Raw genomic sequence first — 18,765 nt, forward strand, 5'->3', positions numbered from 1 at the left:
CAGAAGGTTGGCAGTTCGAATCCCCGCAACGGGGTGAGCTCCAGTTGCTCGGTCCCTGCTCCTGCCAACCTAGCAGTTTGAAAGCACGTCAAGTGCAAGTAGATAGATAGGCCACATGACCAGGAAAAAGTGTCTGCGGACAAACGCTGGCTCCCTTGGCCAGTAAAGCGAGATGAGCGCCGCAACCCCAGAGTCGTCCGCGACTGGACTTAACTGTCAGGTCCTTTACCCTTTTAACACCTTTATATTCAGCAACGATGGAGCCCACAGGTGAGGTGAGGAATACTTTTATTTTTTATCAGTCTTCCGCATTTGCCTAAAACCTGGGCTTTTGGCTGCGGAAGCGGAGCTTGCAGGTTTTAGAGGGGGGATGCTCCGAGCAGCCAGCAGAGGGAGCCACGAGCATCTAATTCCCCTTCACAAAGACATTTAGGTTTCGTTCTGCTCCCTGGTCAACAGCTATGTTAGGGGACTGAGCAGGGGCTGCGATGCTGGCACTTCCCACCAAACACCCTCCCCCAGGCGTCGTGCTGCAAGTTGCCCCACCGAATAATCCTGGCACTGCAGAGTCGGAAGGGACCCCCAGGGCCCATCTTGCCCCACCCCCTGCAATGCAGGCATCGCAGCTGAAGCATCTCTGGCAGGTGCCCCCCCCAAGCTCTGCTGGAAACCTCCCAAGGAATCCTGGAGCCGGAAGGCATCCCGGGGGTCCGCCTGGCAATGCAGTGCCCCCTCGCCTGGTGCTACCAGCCTTGGTCCCCCTGGGACTGGGTGCCCTCTGCAGAGAAGTCCCAAGAAGCGCTGCCAGGGAAGGGACCCGCTGCTCCCCCCCCCGTTTTCCCTTGGAGGAGGGGCAGTGAGGGAGGGGCCTCTCCTCTGGCAGCGCTGTTAGCCAAGGCCTCAGGGCAGCGCCAGCATCCCGTGCGCGGCATACAACTCCTGGGTGGCGTTGTACACGTGGGCGATGCTGTGGACGGTGTCCAGGAGCCTCCGGAGGCCCTTGTCCTCGTCCCCACCTCCAGCGTTCAGGATGCGGTAGAGTTCGCGTTGGGAGGGCATGGCCAGGAAAGCCAGGGCAGCCGCCTGGCGCACCCACCAGCTGTGGTAGGGCGCCAAGGCTTCCTGGTAGGCGTCGGCGCACATGCGGGAAGGGTCCGCGTCCTCCGGGCTGGTCCCCAGCTTGAGCAGAAACAGCTCCAGCCACTTCAAGGCCCGGTGGAGGCGCAGGAAGGTCCGGCAGCCGGATGGGGGCCGGCCGGCCGGCAGGGACTGGAAGCCCACCAGCCCCCGGGCCAGCTCGAAGCGCACCATGGACTGGACGGTGCGGTAGTGGGCTCCGTGGGGGCCGCGCTGGTTCTCCTGCAGGATGGCCATCTTGGTGCGCGTCTCGCCGGAGATCAGGCCAAAGGCGGCGCCCAGCGAGTCCATGAACCTGCGAGGAAGGACAGAGGGGGCCGGAGTCGGACAAGAAAGAAGCTGCAGAAATTGTTGCCACCCGCCCGCCCGCTTGTCTCGGGAGACAATGGAGGACTGAGCTTTTGGGGGTGAGCTTGCAGCGCCTGCTGTGGAGCTGCTGCTGCTGCTGCGGCCCCTCGCGTTATTCGCAGCCCCGAATTGACCTCCCCGGAGCCCAAGTCTGGTCAGTGTTTGGAGGTCCTGGGCTGCCCAGATGAGAAGATCTCTCCCTCTCCTCCGCCTCGCCCAAGTGGTCCAAAGGAAAGCAGAGTAAGACTAAGATGTTGGGCACCAGCTGGGCTTCAGGAATTGCCGGGAGGAGGCAGACGAGCCTCCATCCAAGCGCCTCAGGGATTTGTGGAGGGTTTGCTCCGTAGCCTTTTCTTCTCCCGAAAATATCCTGCCTGCCAATACTGTACCATAACACCTTCATACCAATCTAGGGTGCCAGGGGGCCTTAGGAAAGGAACTGAATTTTAACCACTCAGTGGTTGAAAATGAAAACTAATAAAAAATATTGGCAAAACAAAAAACAAAAAAACAAAAACAGGAAAGGAACTGAGAATAAAACAGCCAATGTCATAATGCCATTGTACAAATCTGTGGTGGGGCCACATTTGTTTAGTTCTCAAAAGGGATATTGCAGTTTTGGAAAAGGTTCAGAAAAGAGCAACTTTTCTTGGACTACTGCAATGCACTCTACGTGGGGCTACCTTTGAAGGTGACCCGGAAACTGCAATTAATCCAGAATGCGGCAGCTAGACTGGTGACTGGGAGTGGCAGCCGGGACCACATAACACCGGTCCTGAGAGATCTACATTGGCTCCCAGTACGTTTCCGAGCACAATTCAAAGTGTTGGTGCTGACCTTGAAAGCCCTAAACGGCCTCGGTCCTGTATACCTGAAGGAGCGTCTCCACCCCCATCATTCAGCCCGGACACTGAGATCCAGCGCCGAGGGCCTTCTGTTGGTTCCCTCACTGCGAGAAGCAAAACTACAGGGAACCAGGCAGAGGGCCTTCTCGGTAGTAGCACCCGCCCTGTGGAATGCCCTCCCACCAGATGTCAAAGAAAACAACAACTACCAGACTTTTAGAAGACATCTTAAGGCAGCCCTGTTTAGGGAAGCTTTTAATGTCTGATGAAGTATTGTATTTTAATATTGTGTTGGAAGCCGCCCAGAGTGGCTGGGGAGGCCCAGCCAGATGGGCGGGGTATAAATTATTATTATTATTATTATTATTATTTATTATTATTATGGAACCTCCAGGCCCAGGCCCAGGCTATTTGGATTCCTAGGTTCCTGACTCCCTTCCAGCTCTAGGATTCTGTGTTTCTGTTTCCTGTGGGACCTAGAAACCTCCTCGCTGCCTGTCCCAGGAACTGTCCCAGGAACTTATTATCTGGGCCAGAATTTCTCACTTGGGAAATGCGGCTCCTGCTTCTACGGAGGCTCCCTTGGCTTTGGGGGTGGGGGGGGGTGGTGCAGCTCTTACTCACTTGACCAGCTCTTTCCAGCCACTGAGGTATTCCCGGATGAGGATTTGCCCACTGGGCGTGAGGCTGTCCGCGAAGGCCCTCTGCAGACGTCCGACTTGGAAGCCCTCGCCCAGGTCCTGGGGCTTGGATGGGGTCTGCGGGAGGAGGGCGGCCCCGGTGGCGGCGGAAGGGGGCGAGGCGGAAGGAGGGGGCTGTGAGCAGAGCAGATGGGAGGGGTCACTGGGGTGGGTGAGCTGGTGGGACTGGGGTGCCTTAGGGGCAGAAAAAGCAACCCTCCGACCCTCATGCTCCCCCACCCCCCAAATCATCACTCCAAATGTAACAAAGAAGTGTTCTTTTGGGGGGGGACACACAGCTGCATAATTTAGCCTCTGGCGACTTAGAATCTAGAACTGTAGAGCAGGAAGGGACCCCCAGGGGCCATCTAGTCTAACCCCCGTGCAATGCAGCGATTGCAGCTAAAGCATCGCTGACAGGTGGCCACCCAATGTTTGCTTAAAAACCTCCAACAGCAAGCAGGGAGGCTTAATTGCTTTCGTTAAGATCCCTGTATTACAGGGGGTTAGATGCTCCTTGGGGGCCCTTCCAACTCAGCCATCTACAGTTCTGTGATTCTCTCCAGCTGGGATCCTGGTGTGGGAATGTTGTGGGTGACAGGAGAGGATATATTGATTAATATTATCCTTCCTAACTCGCGTTAGCAAGTTTCTTCACATAGCAGAGTGCATTCCCCTATTACACAGCAGGAAGCCGGTTGCAGACTCATTAGAATCTCTTAAAACAATAAGCAATTCAATTTGGCTTGCCCAGACTGAGGTATGTTCTGTTATTCCTGATAAGACCCATTGAATCCCTCCTAAAAGAATAAAGACACCACAGTCCTATTCATAAGTCACAAAAAGAGCACAGTGTGATCCCTGAAGGCGGGCTTTAGGTTGAAAGTTACAAACATGTACAAATAGGTTTACCCCATATGGGAGATAACCCAGAGCCAGCAGTGCAGTCCACGTGAATCAGAAAGCAGACAGGGTGAAAAAGAAGGGAGGGGGCTCAGTGACTTGACCTTTGGCCAGGTCTGGAAAGGTCTCGCCCACCTGCTTTGTTGTCGTTTAGTCACGTCCAACTCTTCATGACCCCATGGACCAGAACACGCCCACGTGCTACTCACATGCAAAGGAAGGATGCTTCAGCCAGGTGTAACCGGAAGTTCAGCTGGCTGGACCAACACCCCCTGCATGTCCACTCTAGCACAACAGGTCATGTTATACTTGAATGCTCCAGTAGATTACATCGCACAACTAGTGGGCATCCAAGCACTGAAAAACTCTTGGCGTTTTTGGATTTTAAAACATGAGCAAATTCCCACTGAACTCCCTTCCAAAACTGGGAGTGGCTGAGTTGGGGGTGTTCCAGGTTCTCACCTTCCTCTCTGCATCCTCCTTGCTGGGCGGCACCCCCCCAATCCAGCGGCACGGACGGACCCCCCAAATGCAGGTGGAGCTCGGCAGCTCTGCTGGGCCACGGGGAGCAGGCAATCCGAGACCCACAAGGGCAGGAAGGCAGAGAAAAAATAACTGATTTATTAGGTGAAGACTCAAACCCAGAGCAAAGCAATTGCAGGTCAGAAACGAGACCCCTGCCCAGAGGCCTGTTTGCAATATTGACCTCCCTCACCCCTGGCAGCCTGGAAGAGCCCCACTTAAGGGACTTAAAACATCTCCAGAGGCCTCAAAGCAGGCAGTGGTGGCAGGGGGGGCACGGCTGATGGAAGTTGTAGCCCAAAACATCTGGGGGAGGGCACCAGGTTGGCAAAGGTTGGTCCAGCCCTGACATGTTCTGCCTCTCCCCAAGAATTCAAACAGCTCTTGGTCCCCGAGGGGTGGGGTTTAAAATTATTATTAATAATAATAATCCCAGTTCATAGGAAATGCAGTCTAATGGCTAGCACTCTTTAAAAAAAAAAGATCGTAGTTGGAAGGGACCCTCAAGGGTCATCTAGCCCAACTCCTTGAAATGCAATGAATGAATCCCAGCTACAGAATCTGCATATTGTATTTACACTCCAATTTCATGTCTATCCTAGGATTGAAGGTGGTATCAAAGGGGGCCCAGGGAGTTTTCTCCAGGGTGTCCCCTATCCTGGCCCTGGGCTCTCACTCACACCAGAGGGACCTCTGAGACAAGGTGTTTTTGCTGCTGCTGTTGCTAAGGGGTTAGGCAAACTTAGGAGTTACACAGGTCTCCAAGGCCCACCCAAAAGGTAGAATTACCTATTGCAGCAATGTGGTGGCTGCAGCCTCCCGCCTTCCACACCAGGTGGGCCTCCGCTTTTGGGTTTCTTAAGGGTGCAGACTGAGGTGGGTGTGAGGGGAGGAGAAGGGGGTTGGGCTAGATGACCCTTGGGGTCCCTTCCAACTCTACAGTTCTGTGATTTGATGTAGCCTCCCCCATTCTCTCTCTCTCTCTGACACAGGGTCATAACTGGGGACAGAGCGGGGACATATTATTCTGTATGAATTTAAAGCCTAATTGATCAAATCTGCACTTTCTGAAGCAATCTGTGAGGGGCGAAACACAGGTCTCCTCGCCAATCTGCCCTTATCTGAATTTAGCCATGCAGTTGCTCAGCCAAAGGGTGTTGACAAAAATATGTGTCAAAACAAAATAAAAAATAAAAAATTCCTCCCAGTAGCACCTTAGAGACCAACTAAGTTTGTTTGGTCTCTAAGATGCTATTGGAAGGATTTTTTTATTTTCTATTTTGTTTTGGCTATGGCAGACCAACACGGCTACCTACCTGTAACTAAAAATATGTGTGTTAGGGGAAAGACAGTGAAGATAACAGTGAAAATAGCAGCAGCAGCAGCAAAATGCATTCAGTTGGGGGGAATGCTTGGATGGGAAATGTCTACATTTGTGAAAACTGGCTGTGTTTATCTAAGAAACTTGCACCCAAATGCACCTAGGAACATGAGAGGAGCCTGATGGATCAGGCCAGGGGCCCATCTAGTCCAACAGCATTTTCTCACAATGGCTGAACAGATGCCCCAAATGAAAATAGCAAGCAGGATCCCAACTTCTCTCCCCCCCCCCCCAGCAAATAATATTCAGAAGCAATGCTGGCTCGAACTGTGAAGCCAGAGCAAAGCCATCGTGGCTGGCAGCCGCCCATTGCTTCCTCCTCCTCCTCCTCCTCCGTGGATTTGCCTGAGCCTCTTCTCATGCCGGCCTCCTGCAGGAGGGAGTTCCGCAGCTTAACGGAGAGAGAAGTCCTTTCTTCCACCCGCCCTGACCCTCCAAGTATCCAGCTTCAGTTTTAGCAGGAAAGCTTTTGTCTGCCCCCCCCCTTAAATAACAATTGCAAATGGCTGCAAAATGAATCTGAGAGTTGGAAAAGGAGACCCCAGGAGAAGCGAAAGGCCACAGCCCCCCCCCCCTGCCGCCGCCCCCGACCCTCGACTTACGGAGGCGGAGGCTGGAAAAGCAGAGGAGGAGGAGGAGGAGGAAGATCCCCACGAGGCAGGCCAGGCGGCAGAGACGGGTGGGAGCCCACCCTGTGACACCCATGCCCGGCACCCTGGCTCTTCTGCCGGCTGCTGCGTCCTTCTCCCGGCCTCCCTTTGCACCCTGACCTGGGCTGGCTGTCTGTTCAGCTGGGGAGATAAGGCTTCCTTATCAGTCGGGTCGGGGACAAGAGGAGGGGGGAGGCAGCGGGGGCTGGTGGCGCGGGCGGGGAGGGGACGGCGACCTCCGCGCCAGCCCCCGTCTCCAGGGACAGGGTCCCAGGCTGGGACACCCAGCAGCGCCCTTGGGGCTGACTCTGAGCTTTGGCAAGGGCGCTTTGACATCTCCACCGGGATGGGACTGGATCTGCCAATCCGTGGATGTGGCACGGATCCGTCTCGGGAGACACGTGGCAACCGCTTGGTGCCCCCGGAGGAATGGAGCCACGAGAGAAAGAGCCGAGCAGCATTGGAGAGTTTGGCGAAAGGGACGAGAACCTCCAGGCACTTTGGGTACGTTCAAGGATAGGCTACAGCAGAAGCATCGTTTTCAGGACCAGCCTGACGAACCTTGAACGAGACGCGGTCATCAGATACCGCTGATATCCTTTTCGTTGGACTTTTCGCCCACGTGCAGCCGGGCTCATTCCACGGGACTTTTTTCGAAGTTTTCGTTTCTCGCCTTTCGATTTTGATCTGTTGCTTTCTCTGTTCTCTCTGTTTTATATACGTTACAAAACGAAGTCTTTGCGCACACGCGCCACCACCGCCGAAAAAAAGGACACAGGCAGCAATAGTAGGGGAGGTTTCATGTTTTGCTATGTTTTTATATATGCTGGAAGCCGCCCAGAGTGGTTGGGGCAACCCAGTCAATGGGTAGAGTACAAATAATAAACTATTCTCCTCCTCCTCCTCCTCCTCCTCCTCCTCCTTCTGAGCATGTCCGGAGTGCTTTTCCTTCCACATTGAGCAATAGCCATCAGAACTTGCATTTTTAAGGGTTAGTGGAAGAAGATGCAAGATTTGCGTCATTCCCTGACGTCACTCCCTGCGGCTGGCTGCATTCTGTGCTCTCGCCTTCTGGTTCCCGTCGCGTGCATTTGATTTTTACTCGTTAGCCACCCACACGATCTTTGCCATTAGGTGGCATATAAATATTGGAAATGAAGCGACATGAAATCAATTTGCCATGTGCCTCCCTCCCCCCCCCCCAACCTGGAGCAGCAAAACACAGGTGCGCCTCGTTCCCTTTGGGGTTTACCTTTCAAACATGCAGCCTGTGGGGTTGGGGTTAATGATTGACATGCTGGGAGACCTTTGCTCCAGCGGAAAGCAAACAGGTCCCGGGACTGAGTATGGTCTCCCTTTTGGGACTATGGTTGCCCATGTCCAGCAAAAGGGTCCACCAGAAAGGGGCTATTCTGAGTTCTTTGGAACCTATTGCATCTGGGCCAGGTGCTTTCCCTTGATCTGGCTGGTCTATAAGTCTCTTTATTTCACCAAGTGACACACAATATAGGAGAGCACACATCATTGCTTGAGGATTCCCACACTTTTTTTTTTACTCTGTTGTTTATGAGGCCACGTGGTCTGTGCCTCTCCTGGCTGTGTTGGAGACTGTGGCATGTAGGGAGGGTGCTGTAGGGGGGGGCAGCTGTTGTAAGAATTTAAGGTCTTTTATTTATATATATAATATATATTATTAATTCACCAAGCAAACACAGGAAGAACAGGCCTCACACCATTTTTCACTCCCAAACTGACAAACTGTTCCTCTGCAAGGAGGAAGGAGGTGAGCAGCCCTCTGCCAGCAGTGCTGTCAAGTATCCCGTTTTCCCCGGGAATCTCCCTTATTTCAAGCAGTTTCCCGCTGCCATCCCTTATTTTTTATATCCCTTTAATTTCCTGTTTTTTCAAAGGAAGCAGCTCCTCTCCCTCCCCCTGCTGGCCAGGGACTGGGAAGACCTCGCCTCCTTGCAGCCTCAAAGCAAGCGGGAGCCATTTCCCGCGCTTACAGGGGGGCGTATTTGGCCCCCTGCATCAGCCCCATCAGCTGCCGCCGAGCCCCTCAGCTAGACAATAGGGTTAGCTGGGGGGGGGGGAGCCTGGCTGCCTTTGAAAACGGGCGGCTGGTGCTTTGAAACATTACAATACAATGGAGCGGTGCGCGCTTTGTAACTTTTTATCCGGAGCTCGCTGAGCAGCCAAGGCGTCGTAGCCCACGGGCAGCGTTTCCAAAATACAGTAAGCCTACTGCGCACGTTCACACCAGTGCCGCCCACTATTGCTTCTGGCTCCGCCCACCACTGCCATGTGACTGCCCCCGGGATAGGTGAGGCTGCTGATCCCTTATTTTGAAATCCGAAACTTGACAGCTATGTCTGCCAGAGTGATAATCTCTGGCATTCTGATGGGCCATTTCTCATGGATTTGGACAAAGGACAGTCATTAGCCCTGCTGTAGCCCTGCCTGCCCAGGACAGGAAACCATGAACACTTTTGTTTTGCTGAAGTGTTTGTCTGGGAGGGGTTCAAGGAGGGATGGCACAGGTATGAGAATTCTCAGGTTACCTCCTCTGATCATCCCAATTTGTGATGTGATTCTGATGTATGTATGATGTATGGAGGGGTGGTCTTGAGCTGGAGGTGGGCAATTTCAAAAGTCTATATCGGAGCTTGCACGCCATTGTTCAAGGTCTTTTGCTTGCAAGACACCCTGTTGCAACAGTTTCTAATAAACAAGGGCATCTGCCTTGCTTTGGGAGACTCGGTATTGTCTTTGTCTTTGTGCTACGTTGTTGGGAAGGGGCTCTTAAATTATAGCGCTCTTCCTGAGGTTACGGACTCCCTTCTGGAGACGGACGCAGATTTTTTTATATCACAGCCTCTCCCCACTGCACTGAAATTGTGCTTCCTTATCCTGTTAGCAATTGGGAAAGGTGGCCAATCCTCTTCCTCACCATGACCATGAGGACCCAGGTTTTTCATGTGCCCAGAAAGTCTGGGATGTGATACATAAATAGCAGTCAAGTACAACATTCCTTGTTTTCCTAGAGTGGACATGCGAGGGAATGTTTGGTTCAGCCAGTCAAAAACTTCCTGTTTCCTCCTGGCTGGGGTATACTTCCTTTTGCATGTGACTAGAGGTGGGTGTAACCTTACCTGTCTAGGTAACAAAAGGGACAGGGCACGCAGCCCCCCCCCCTTTTTGACTTCCTCCATCATTGGAGCAGCAGCTTTTAGCTAGAAATGTTCTGTTGGCTTCCAACTTCCAGCCAACAGAGGACAAAGGGACTATCTCCATATGGGATAGATCCACATGTATATACTTTGTAACTAAGTCTGCCTTCAGGGATACAACTGTGAACTGAATGAGTGAGTAAACTACTTTTATATACTTTACACAAGATTGTGGTGTGTTTATTCTTTTAAGAGGAATATAAGGGAACTTACCAGGAACCTAATAGTGAGAGGCTTAAGCAAGCCTGCAACCAGCTATCTGCTGTGCCTTTAAAAGGAGAATGTAAAACTCTGGTGGGTTATAGAACTTGCTAGCGCAAGTTAGGAAGGATATTAATAAACAATATATCCTCTCCTGCCAACCTGAACATTCTAACAGGAAGTTGATGGAGAAAACCAACAACCCTCAAACAGAATTACAACATAGCTGCTTTAATAGGTTGAGAAGCAGGAGGAGCTTTTAACCCCCCCCCCCACTCCCCAGGAGAAAGGTCTTGGCAAGCACTGGGTCACAATCTGCTGGGCTAAGTTGGGTGAAGCAGAAGGCAAGCATAGCGTGACATTCCCCTTGAAGGCTGCAGCTCAGCTCCTTCGCCCTGAAGGGCCAGCACCACCCCACTCAGGCTATGTTCTCAATAAGGGTCTCATCCTGATCAGGAGGGGCCACATCCAGGTCCCCCGCCGCACCAGAGTCTGCACTGCTTGCCTGCAAAGCAAGGGGGAGAGGAGAAAGAAGTGTGAAGGGGCAGTTTGGGGGGAAGGAAAGAAAAGTCCTGTGGAGAAACTGAGGCTGGAGAATGAAACTCCTCACTCTCCATATCCATCTCACTCCTCCATTCCACAGCAACAGGTGAAGCACCACAAGCAGGAATGCTGCCCCCTCCCTAACGGGCTTGACCTCCCCTTCTCCTTTCATTTTCCTGGGGTGCTGAAAGGTGCCAGGAGCCCAAATCCCCAGAGGCTTCTTTGCCCATGAGTCACATCCCAGGTGGGCCCATGCCATAGAATCCTAGAAGGGACCACCAGGGGTCATCTGGTCTGAGGGAATCCATTCAAGTGATGAGCAGCTCTTCCTGTCAGAAAGTCAGAATCTCCTTCTTTGCCATTTGAATCTGTTGGGCAGAAAACAAGCCTGCTCCCTCTCTCATGTGACGGCTCTATCGACCAAGCTGGCAGTGAGTCACACCATTCAAAGTTGGAGCTCACTCTTCTTTACTAGCAAAAGCATGATCTTCATAGATAGACTTGGCTGAGCGCCATGCCTAGTGAGCGCAGCAGCTCGACCCTGGCAGGTCTTACCCCAAGAATGTAAGCTCCCAGCTCCCCCCCCCCCAGCCACCACGTCCCTTCCTCTCCCTCCAGGGCTTTCTCAAAGCAACCAGAGGCTGCACTTGGCCTGCATACAGCCTGCCACTGCTTTGCCCATTTCAGCTCTCTTCTCACCCCCCCCCCCCCCGGCCAATTCCCCAAGGTTATAAAACAACAATAGGCAAGATTATTCCCGAGCTCCACTGAACATCACAGGTGATGCTAAATTCTGGAAGGAAGTGTGAGATGCTTTTTAAAGACTATTTCATTTAGGTTTCTGAGAGTGAAAACTGTTCTGCTTCTTTTTAAAAGGTAGCTATGCTATTGGCATCTCCCCAGTCTCTATTCCTATTCCCCCCCCTTAAAGCCCCCTTTCCTGCTTCAAATCTGGTCTTTGCTAGCATCCATTTTTGCCCTTGTTATGGAGTAGGGAGAGAGATGGACTCAGAACTCCGGATTTGGGACTTCCTTTGCTCGAAGGAGGGGATATGAGAGCCTTCGTCAGATATCTAAAGGGTTCTTTTTCTGCTGCTCCAGAGGTTTGGACCTCAGTCAATGGATGGAAATTACAAGGAAGGAGATTCCAGCTAAACATCAGGAAGAACTTTGTGACAGTAAGAGCTGTTCAACAGTGGAATGGACTCCCTCAGAAGTGGGTGGATACCCCCCCCCCCAGCCCCCCAGCTCCTTCCAACTACCTTCCGGGTGCAGCAGAGGATGTGGAGGCCATATCCAAGGCAGAAGAGAGCAATCGCCAGGGCAGCCACAGAGAAAATGAGCAGCAAGACCTTCACAGCAAAGGCAACGCCCTGGGGAGGAAAAGAGAAACAGAGGGAAATACCCCATTCGGGCCTTTGTTCCATACTGTGGGAGGGTGCGGCAGGTTTGGGGGAGGCTGCTGCTCTGGCCCCCCAATCTTGTAACAGGGCCAACCACAAGCACCTGATCCATGAGGGGGCTCTGCTCACCATGAGATCCCATAAGATTTCCTCACATTCTCTCTGTCTCCAGTCATAGCCTGGGCTGGGCCGGGTTGGAGAAGGTCCCCATCTGGTCTGGCACAAATCCTTTCTCCAGGAGAAGGTCTGGTCAAGGTTTGGGATCCAAGCGATGCCTTTCGTCAGAGCCACAATTCCTGCCACAACACTGGCCAAATTGAAGATGGTGGCCGCATGGACCTGGTTCCAGCATGGTGTGATGGGACAAAAAATGTCAGGTGAGCTGCCTGGAGTCCAGCAGACAACCTTGGGTAGGGCTGGGGCAGTGGGGACAGAGCTGCTCAGGCCTTCAGCTTTTGGGGGACTGGAGGTGGGGGAGAGGCTGAGCCTCCATTTCTCAGCATAGAATCATAGAACTGTAGAGTTGGAAGGGGTTCCAAGGGTCATCTAGTCCAACCCCCTGAAATGCAGGAATCACACAGCTAAAGAATACCTGACCCAGGAATCTTTGAGATCAAAAGCAGGCAGCACAGGTTTTTTTCTGGCACCTGCCACACTTACCCAAAAGCCAGCACGTCTCTCGCCCATGATGGACAAGGCGCCAGAGAGCATAACCTGTGAAGGGGAATAGGCCAGTGAATGAAGGCTGTGTGGGGAAGAGGCCATGGAGATGCACAACTCCTGCTGCTCCTGGAACCACCAGAAGTGGCCTGCACTACTCCACCTCTGAGGAGACCTTCCTTAGCTGCTTCAGTGGCCGTGGCACTGAATCATAAAATTGTAGAGTTGGAAGGGACCCCAAGGGGACACCTAGTTCCACCCCCCCTGCAATGCAGGAATCTCAGCTCAAGCACCCCTGAAGGATAGCCACCCCACATCTGCTTAAGAACCTCCAAGGAAGGAGAGTCCACCACCTCCCAAGGGAGTCCTGTCAAACACTGTCAAGCAGCTCTTACTGTCAGAAACCAGTCAGCGGTCTCTTGGGATCTCTGTTAACCTGGAAGTAGGTCTGGGATAGGAAATAAAGGCCACATGGAGGACCATCTGTCTGCCTAGTGGAGGACTGGGAGATGTCTAGGGCTGCTGCAGGCGTCGCTGGACTCCTAACTCCCAGCAGTCAGCATGCCCAGTGGTCAAGAATCCAGGGTTTTTTCCTGCTCCTGCCCACCCACCACCTGCCATATCATAATGGCCCTTGCTCTTCTGAACTTCACAGTAGATGGTGACCTTGTGTAGTCATGGGAGGCATAACTGCATTTGCCCAGATCCATCATTTCTCTCTCCCTCCTTCCTGTCAATCTCTTTCTCCCCTCCCCGCCTTACTGCTGTTTTCACTATTGGATGCTTTAGACTGTAATCTCCTTGGGGGCAGGGACCTGCCTGTTCGTTGCCTATATAGCTGACTTGTGCCATGCTTGCTCATGGCAAGATGTTGGTTCTCATCAGTCACCATCCTCAGAAAGCCTTGTTGCCCCAGCTGCAGTACAGGAAGAATAATCTTGACCTGATCAATCACTCGAGCTTGTTGTGAGGCTAAAGTGTGCAAAGTACCCCTGAACATGTATGAAGTGCTTCATAAACTGTAATTCACTGCATGGCAGCTTCCCAGGACTCACCAGACCTCCCATCCAGAAAGGCGCTCCTGTCCGTATGTAGAATAAATGTCCACAGTCATTCACCACCCCAAGACTGATGACCACAATTCCCAGCAGGATCTGGGCCCCCTGAAAGGCAAATCCACCCAGGTTAAGGTTTTCTCACAAAGGAAGCAAGATACATGTTTCATAGAACTGCGGCATTGCAGAGTTGGAAGGGACACCCAACAGTCATCTGGTCCAACCCCTGCAATGCTAGAATCTCAACTAAAGCATCCATGACAAATGGTCAACTAACCAGAGTTCACATCCTCCAGCTCTTACTGCCAGAAAATACTTTCTGGTGTTTAGACGGAATCTCCTTTTTTTGCAACCTGAAGCCATTGATTTGAGTCCTAACCTCCAGAGCAGCGGAAAACAAGCTTGTTTCATCTTCCATGTGACAGCCCTTGAGATATCTGGAGATGGCCATTGTGTCAACTCTCAGTGACACATACAAGATACATTAAGTGACTCTGTCAACTTAGGACTCTCATGTGTCCAGTCTTTAATTTGGTTTTCCGCATCAGTTTGGTGTGTGTGTATGTATGAGGGAGTGCCATAGTTTAACTCAGTGGTTTCCAATCAGTGTGCCGTGGCACCCTGGGGTGCCTTGAACGATGGTCCGGGGTGCCCCAGGCCTCCTTCCCTTCCCTCCCTCCTCTGATGTGCTCTGGTGTCTCTGCCTCCCAAAGGCTGGCACAGCTGTTTGCTGCAGCAGAGGCTCAAGGAGGTGTGAGAGGAGGCTGAGGAAACACTGCACAGAGGAGGGTGAGAGGCTGCAGGCAGGCAAGGGGTGACATAACTGGGCTCCTGAGCCCCACAGAGCTGCCACAGAAAGAATGTACTGTACTTGGTAAAGGGAGGTGTGGACTCAAAAAAGCTGAAAACCTCTGGTTTAACTATATTCTGCATGTTCTGAAAGAAAAGACTTCTATCATGTTGCCTCTTGCTCTTCGTGAGCCTGTCTAATTTACAGGCCTGGGGACTCCACTCTTGTGGGTTCCTCAGCGACCGACTACTGCTGTTCAACAAAGTAAAGCTGTCTCAAACATTGCAATCTTGTGTTGATTGAAGAAATCCACCACACACCCATGGCTCCATCCCTATCTCAGCACACCTGAGATGAAGGAAAAGAGGGGGAATCTGCACTGCTCAGGTGTCATTGGTGCATATTTTCACTCCCACCTCCTCCTGCAAAACCACATACCGGTATATAGGAGAATCTCCCCATTTTGTTCCATCTCTGAATCCATTTTGCACAGTTAGAGCTTTGCAGTCTGAAATCTGTGTGTGTACTTTCCTGATAGAACAGGCAGAAGTGTGTGCAACCTTGTTCTCTTATAGTTCTTAGAATGAAATGCGAGTAGATGTGAAGATGGAGAACGAAGCACTGGGCAATCGGCCAAGCACCGTGATTACCCTAAGTCTCAGGTCAAGAAGGGAACAAAAGTGTCAACAGAGAGAACTGAAAGCAGACATTGGCAGACCACTAATATGAGGAGCAATCGCTCAGAAGACAATGAGGAAGATGTCTATGTATTTGTAGATGTTATTAAAATGAGGAGGTTGGGGTGGGGCAGTCAGAAGAGCCAAAGGGTCTCTGAGTGGTTTAAGAATGACAACATGTTGTAACTGTGCAATGGGAAAGCATGACTGCAATTGTCTGGTCAGGTTTTCATTGACTGTGTAGTTGGACGGGCGTCATCAAAGGTAGCCTCTCTGATATTCTGGGAAGCTGATCCTACATACATTTGTGTTAATAAAGGCCTAATTCTTCACTTAAAGCCTGTCTACTGGCGTTTCTTCAGGGAACTCTGCTTAAGGCAAACCCTTTAAACTTTCTCTAACATTCGGCAAACATAATCACTTGTCCTGAAATCTGTTCTTGTGGGATTGGCCTTCAGGGCTTGTGGCCCAATCCTACACATGCTTCCTTGGAAGTGAGCCCCTTCATTTAATGGCTCTGCTCCCTAGTGAGTGTCCATCAGATTGTGTAGCCAGTTAGTACACACACACACACACACACACACTTACCCCCAAAACTTTCTGCTCTCCATTGCAATGGAGCCAGAAATGACGGGCTGTTGTGGGGGCAGAGGCTGGTGACTGCTGGGTCTTCTGTGTGGGCTCCTGCTGCCTTGCCCAGCACTGCCCCACAGCCTTGAACAGATAAGAGAGAGAAGACTCCTGGTTGATGGTGATGTTGATGACATTCTTGTCTGAGATCTCCGCAGGGACCTTTTGCTCGTTCAACGTGAGCAAGCCAGTCGACATCTTGGCCTCTTCCAGTGAGTACAGGTGACAGCAAGAGGCACCTGCAGGGACACACAGAGAAATGTGTTACTTTGTATATTGCAACATTTATTGGTAACTATGGTTGCACACCACTCCAATCTCTGTGTGCTGTGAGACTCCATGGGTTCTGGTGCTTACTCAGGGTTCATGTTTCCTTTGGAAATGAGGCACAGCAGAGACTGTGGTGTCTTTATTATATATGGTTTATTTACACATATATGCAACCTGAAGGGGAAGATGGGGCTTAACCACCTGGTTAGGTGTCTAATCTGGGAGAAGGAAAACTGATCTTATACCTCTGCTGCCTTGAGGGATATCTCTGGGAGAAGACAAGGCTAAGGAGTAAACCCTCCACAAATCCTGATGGAGTCCCCAAGATGGTTGGATAGCACCTCAAACGCCTCATTCTTGTGGGAATGTTCAGGGATGAAGGAGAGGATATATTGTTTGATTATATCCTTTCCAACTTGTGTTAACAAGTTCCACAGTTTAGCAGAGTAACATTCCCCTTTTTAAACTTACACAGCAGATGCATTTGCTCAGGCTCACTAAAGCCTCTATAATAACTGTTCTGGTATTTTCCCCTTATTCCCTCATAAAAGATAAGACACGACACAGTCGTCTATAAAAGTATAAAAAAAGAGTTTACTCACACATTCTGTTCACAATTGGATCCCAGAAGGCAGACTTGACTTAGAAAAGTAACATACACCTGGAAACTATCCCATAAGGAGACAGCTCCTTTGTCCTCCCTTGGCTAGAGCATCTTAGGCTAAGCAGATGTTGCTTCTTCGATGAATGTGGTCAGAGAGAGAGAGATGGCTGCCCGTCCTATGTTTTTGTTACCTGCACAGGTGAGGCCACACCCACCTCTAGTCACATGCAGAGGAAGTCTGTCCCAGCTTAGGAGAAACAGGAAGTTCTGACGGGCTGGTCCAGACACCCCCTTTTATGACCACTCTAGGGATGTTGTACTTGACTGCTCTTGTGTTTCACACCCCACAATTCTGGCAACTCCTGCAGCCAAGCTGGTGCCAAACATACTGCTCTGCTTTCCTGTGGACCCCACCAGCGAGCCTGGGGGGGGGGGTCTTGTCATCTGGGCAGCCCCAGACCTCCAGACACACTGCCCTGGCTTGTGCCCTGGGGGGGTCACTTCAGTGCTGCTAACACAGTGGTTGCACTTCACCCCCAGAGGTGCACTCTGTTTTCTCTTGAGACAGACAGATGTCAACAACAGAACAACCTGAGCCTACGATGGAGGGGCTCATAGCATTAACCCCCCTTTTTAAAAAAGGCCACGGATTCAAACTGAAATCTGACGTTTCTCTCAATTGTTGCTTGCTGCTTTACCTCTAGGTCACATCTGATCAAACCTTCTTACTATCTCGTTAGTTGAGGGAGGGGCCTTATATTTCAAAACTTGCTGGATCCAAAGGCTAGAAGGATCTCACATACAGCCTACTTCCTCCCCTGCCCCAAACTCATAACACTATTTTAAGACTGTTTGTTTCCATAAACTTTTGAAATTCATTCTTGTGGTGAGGTATGTTAGGCTGATAGGCAGTAACTGGCCCAAGATAACACCCAGTGAGCTTCACGGCTGAGTGAGAATTCAAACCCAAGTCTCACCTGGGTCCTATTCCAAAGCTTTAAGCCAGGGGTCAGCAAACTTTTTCAGCAGGGGGCCGGTCTACTGTCCCTCAGACCTTGTGGGGGGCTGGACTATATTTTGAAAAAAATATGAACCAATTCCTATGCCCCACAAATAACTCAGAGATGCATTTTAAATAAAAGTACACATTCTACTCCTGTAAAAGCATCCTGATTCCCAGACTGTCCACAGGCCCCATTTAGAAGGTGATTGGACCGCATCCGGCCCCAAGGCTTTAGTTTGGGGACCCCTGCTTTAAGCACTACAGCCCACTGGCTCCGGGAAGTGAGCTTATGAGAATTCAACCAAATTCAGCCGAATGATTCCCTGCAAGACACATCAGGCTGATACTGCCTAAACTGTCTTGCTCTCTCTCACACACACACACGCAAGGGATTTGCTTGCTGGCTCAGTGCTCACAATTGCAAACACAAGCTAAAACATCAGCTTTTTTTTTTTTTTAATGCCCCGAAGAAGCCACTGCTTCTTTTTTTTATTTAATAAAAATAATTCTTTATTTCATTTCAGTCATTACAAATTAAACATAAGAGAATCATAATGAAAATAATTTACATAGCCAACACAAAGTATAATATACGTGCCAATTATCTCTTCTTCCCTCCCCTCCCCTCCCCACATCCCTTCCCTCCCCTCTCTGTATTCCCTCCCTCCCCACCCATTGCTTCTCAGCATACCCATCACTGCTTTTATAACATTCCTTCGTCTGTCAGCATGACCTTTTATCTAAACATATTCCTTTTTGTCTTGATAGTTTGGGTCTTTAACAATCTGCCAAGAGGTCAGCTTTTTCCACATATAATTTGAAATAATCCTTAAGTAATTTCCAATTTCTCTCTCTTTCTGATTCACTTATTCCTTTTATTTCCTCGTATTTTAGTGCCAAATTATAATATGTTAACAATTTTAACTGCCAATCCCCCTTCTCTGGTATTATTTGAGATTTCCAATTCTTTGCTATCAGTAGCCTCGCCGAGACCGTGGCATACATAATTATGTGTCTATCTTTTGGTTGGAATTCACTGTCCACCATTCCTAAGAGGAAAGTCTCCACGCTCTTCTTGAAAGGATATTTGATCATTTTTTTTAGCTCTTTGTACACCATCTCCCAGAACACTTTAATCTCCTTACAAGACCACCACATATGCAAGTAGGTCCCTACTTCTTTCTTGCATCGCCAACATTGGTTGGTTACATTTTTATACATTTTCGCCAGCTT

The 18,765-nt window shown here is 50.7% G+C and overlaps 2 protein-coding genes across 2 annotated transcripts in view; one reads left to right on the forward strand and one right to left on the reverse strand.

The window, feature by feature from the left end:
- LOC117058262 (zinc finger protein 850-like) overlaps positions 1–18,765 on the forward strand; it is a 56,169-nt gene that overhangs the window by 8,541 nt on the left and 28,863 nt on the right. The gene's annotated exons all lie outside the window — the stretch shown is intronic.
- On the reverse strand, positions 272–6,574 carry LOC117058265 (ceramide-1-phosphate transfer protein-like). Its single transcript, XM_033169323.1, has 4 exons — positions 6,419–6,574; positions 4,376–4,464; positions 2,955–3,145; positions 272–1,432 (listed from the first exon to the last, which is right to left on the reverse strand). Exons 1-4 carry the CDS (start codon positions 6,519–6,521, stop codon positions 901–903), a joined length of 915 nt encoding a protein of 304 aa, XP_033025214.1. The 5' UTR covers positions 6,522–6,574; the 3' UTR covers positions 272–900.

Source organism: Lacerta agilis, chromosome 14 (genome assembly GCF_009819535.1).
Source record: "Lacerta agilis isolate rLacAgi1 chromosome 14, rLacAgi1.pri, whole genome shotgun sequence".
NCBI classification, from domain to species: Eukaryota; Metazoa; Chordata; class Lepidosauria; order Squamata; family Lacertidae; genus Lacerta; species Lacerta agilis.

Coding starts and splice junctions, on each gene's coding strand:
- LOC117058265 (XM_033169323.1), bottom strand. CDS start 6,521: ATGGGTGTCACAGGGTGGGCTCCCACCCGTCTCTGCCGCCTGGCCTGC. Junction 4,465..6,418: donor CTTTTCCAGCCTCCGCCTCC/GTAAGTCGAGGG, acceptor GTGGCCCAGCAG/AGCTGCCGAGCTCCACCTGC. Junction 3,146..4,375: donor AGGAGGATGCAGAGAGGAAG/GTGAGAACCTGG, acceptor CTCTGCTCACAG/CCCCCTCCTTCCGCCTCGCC.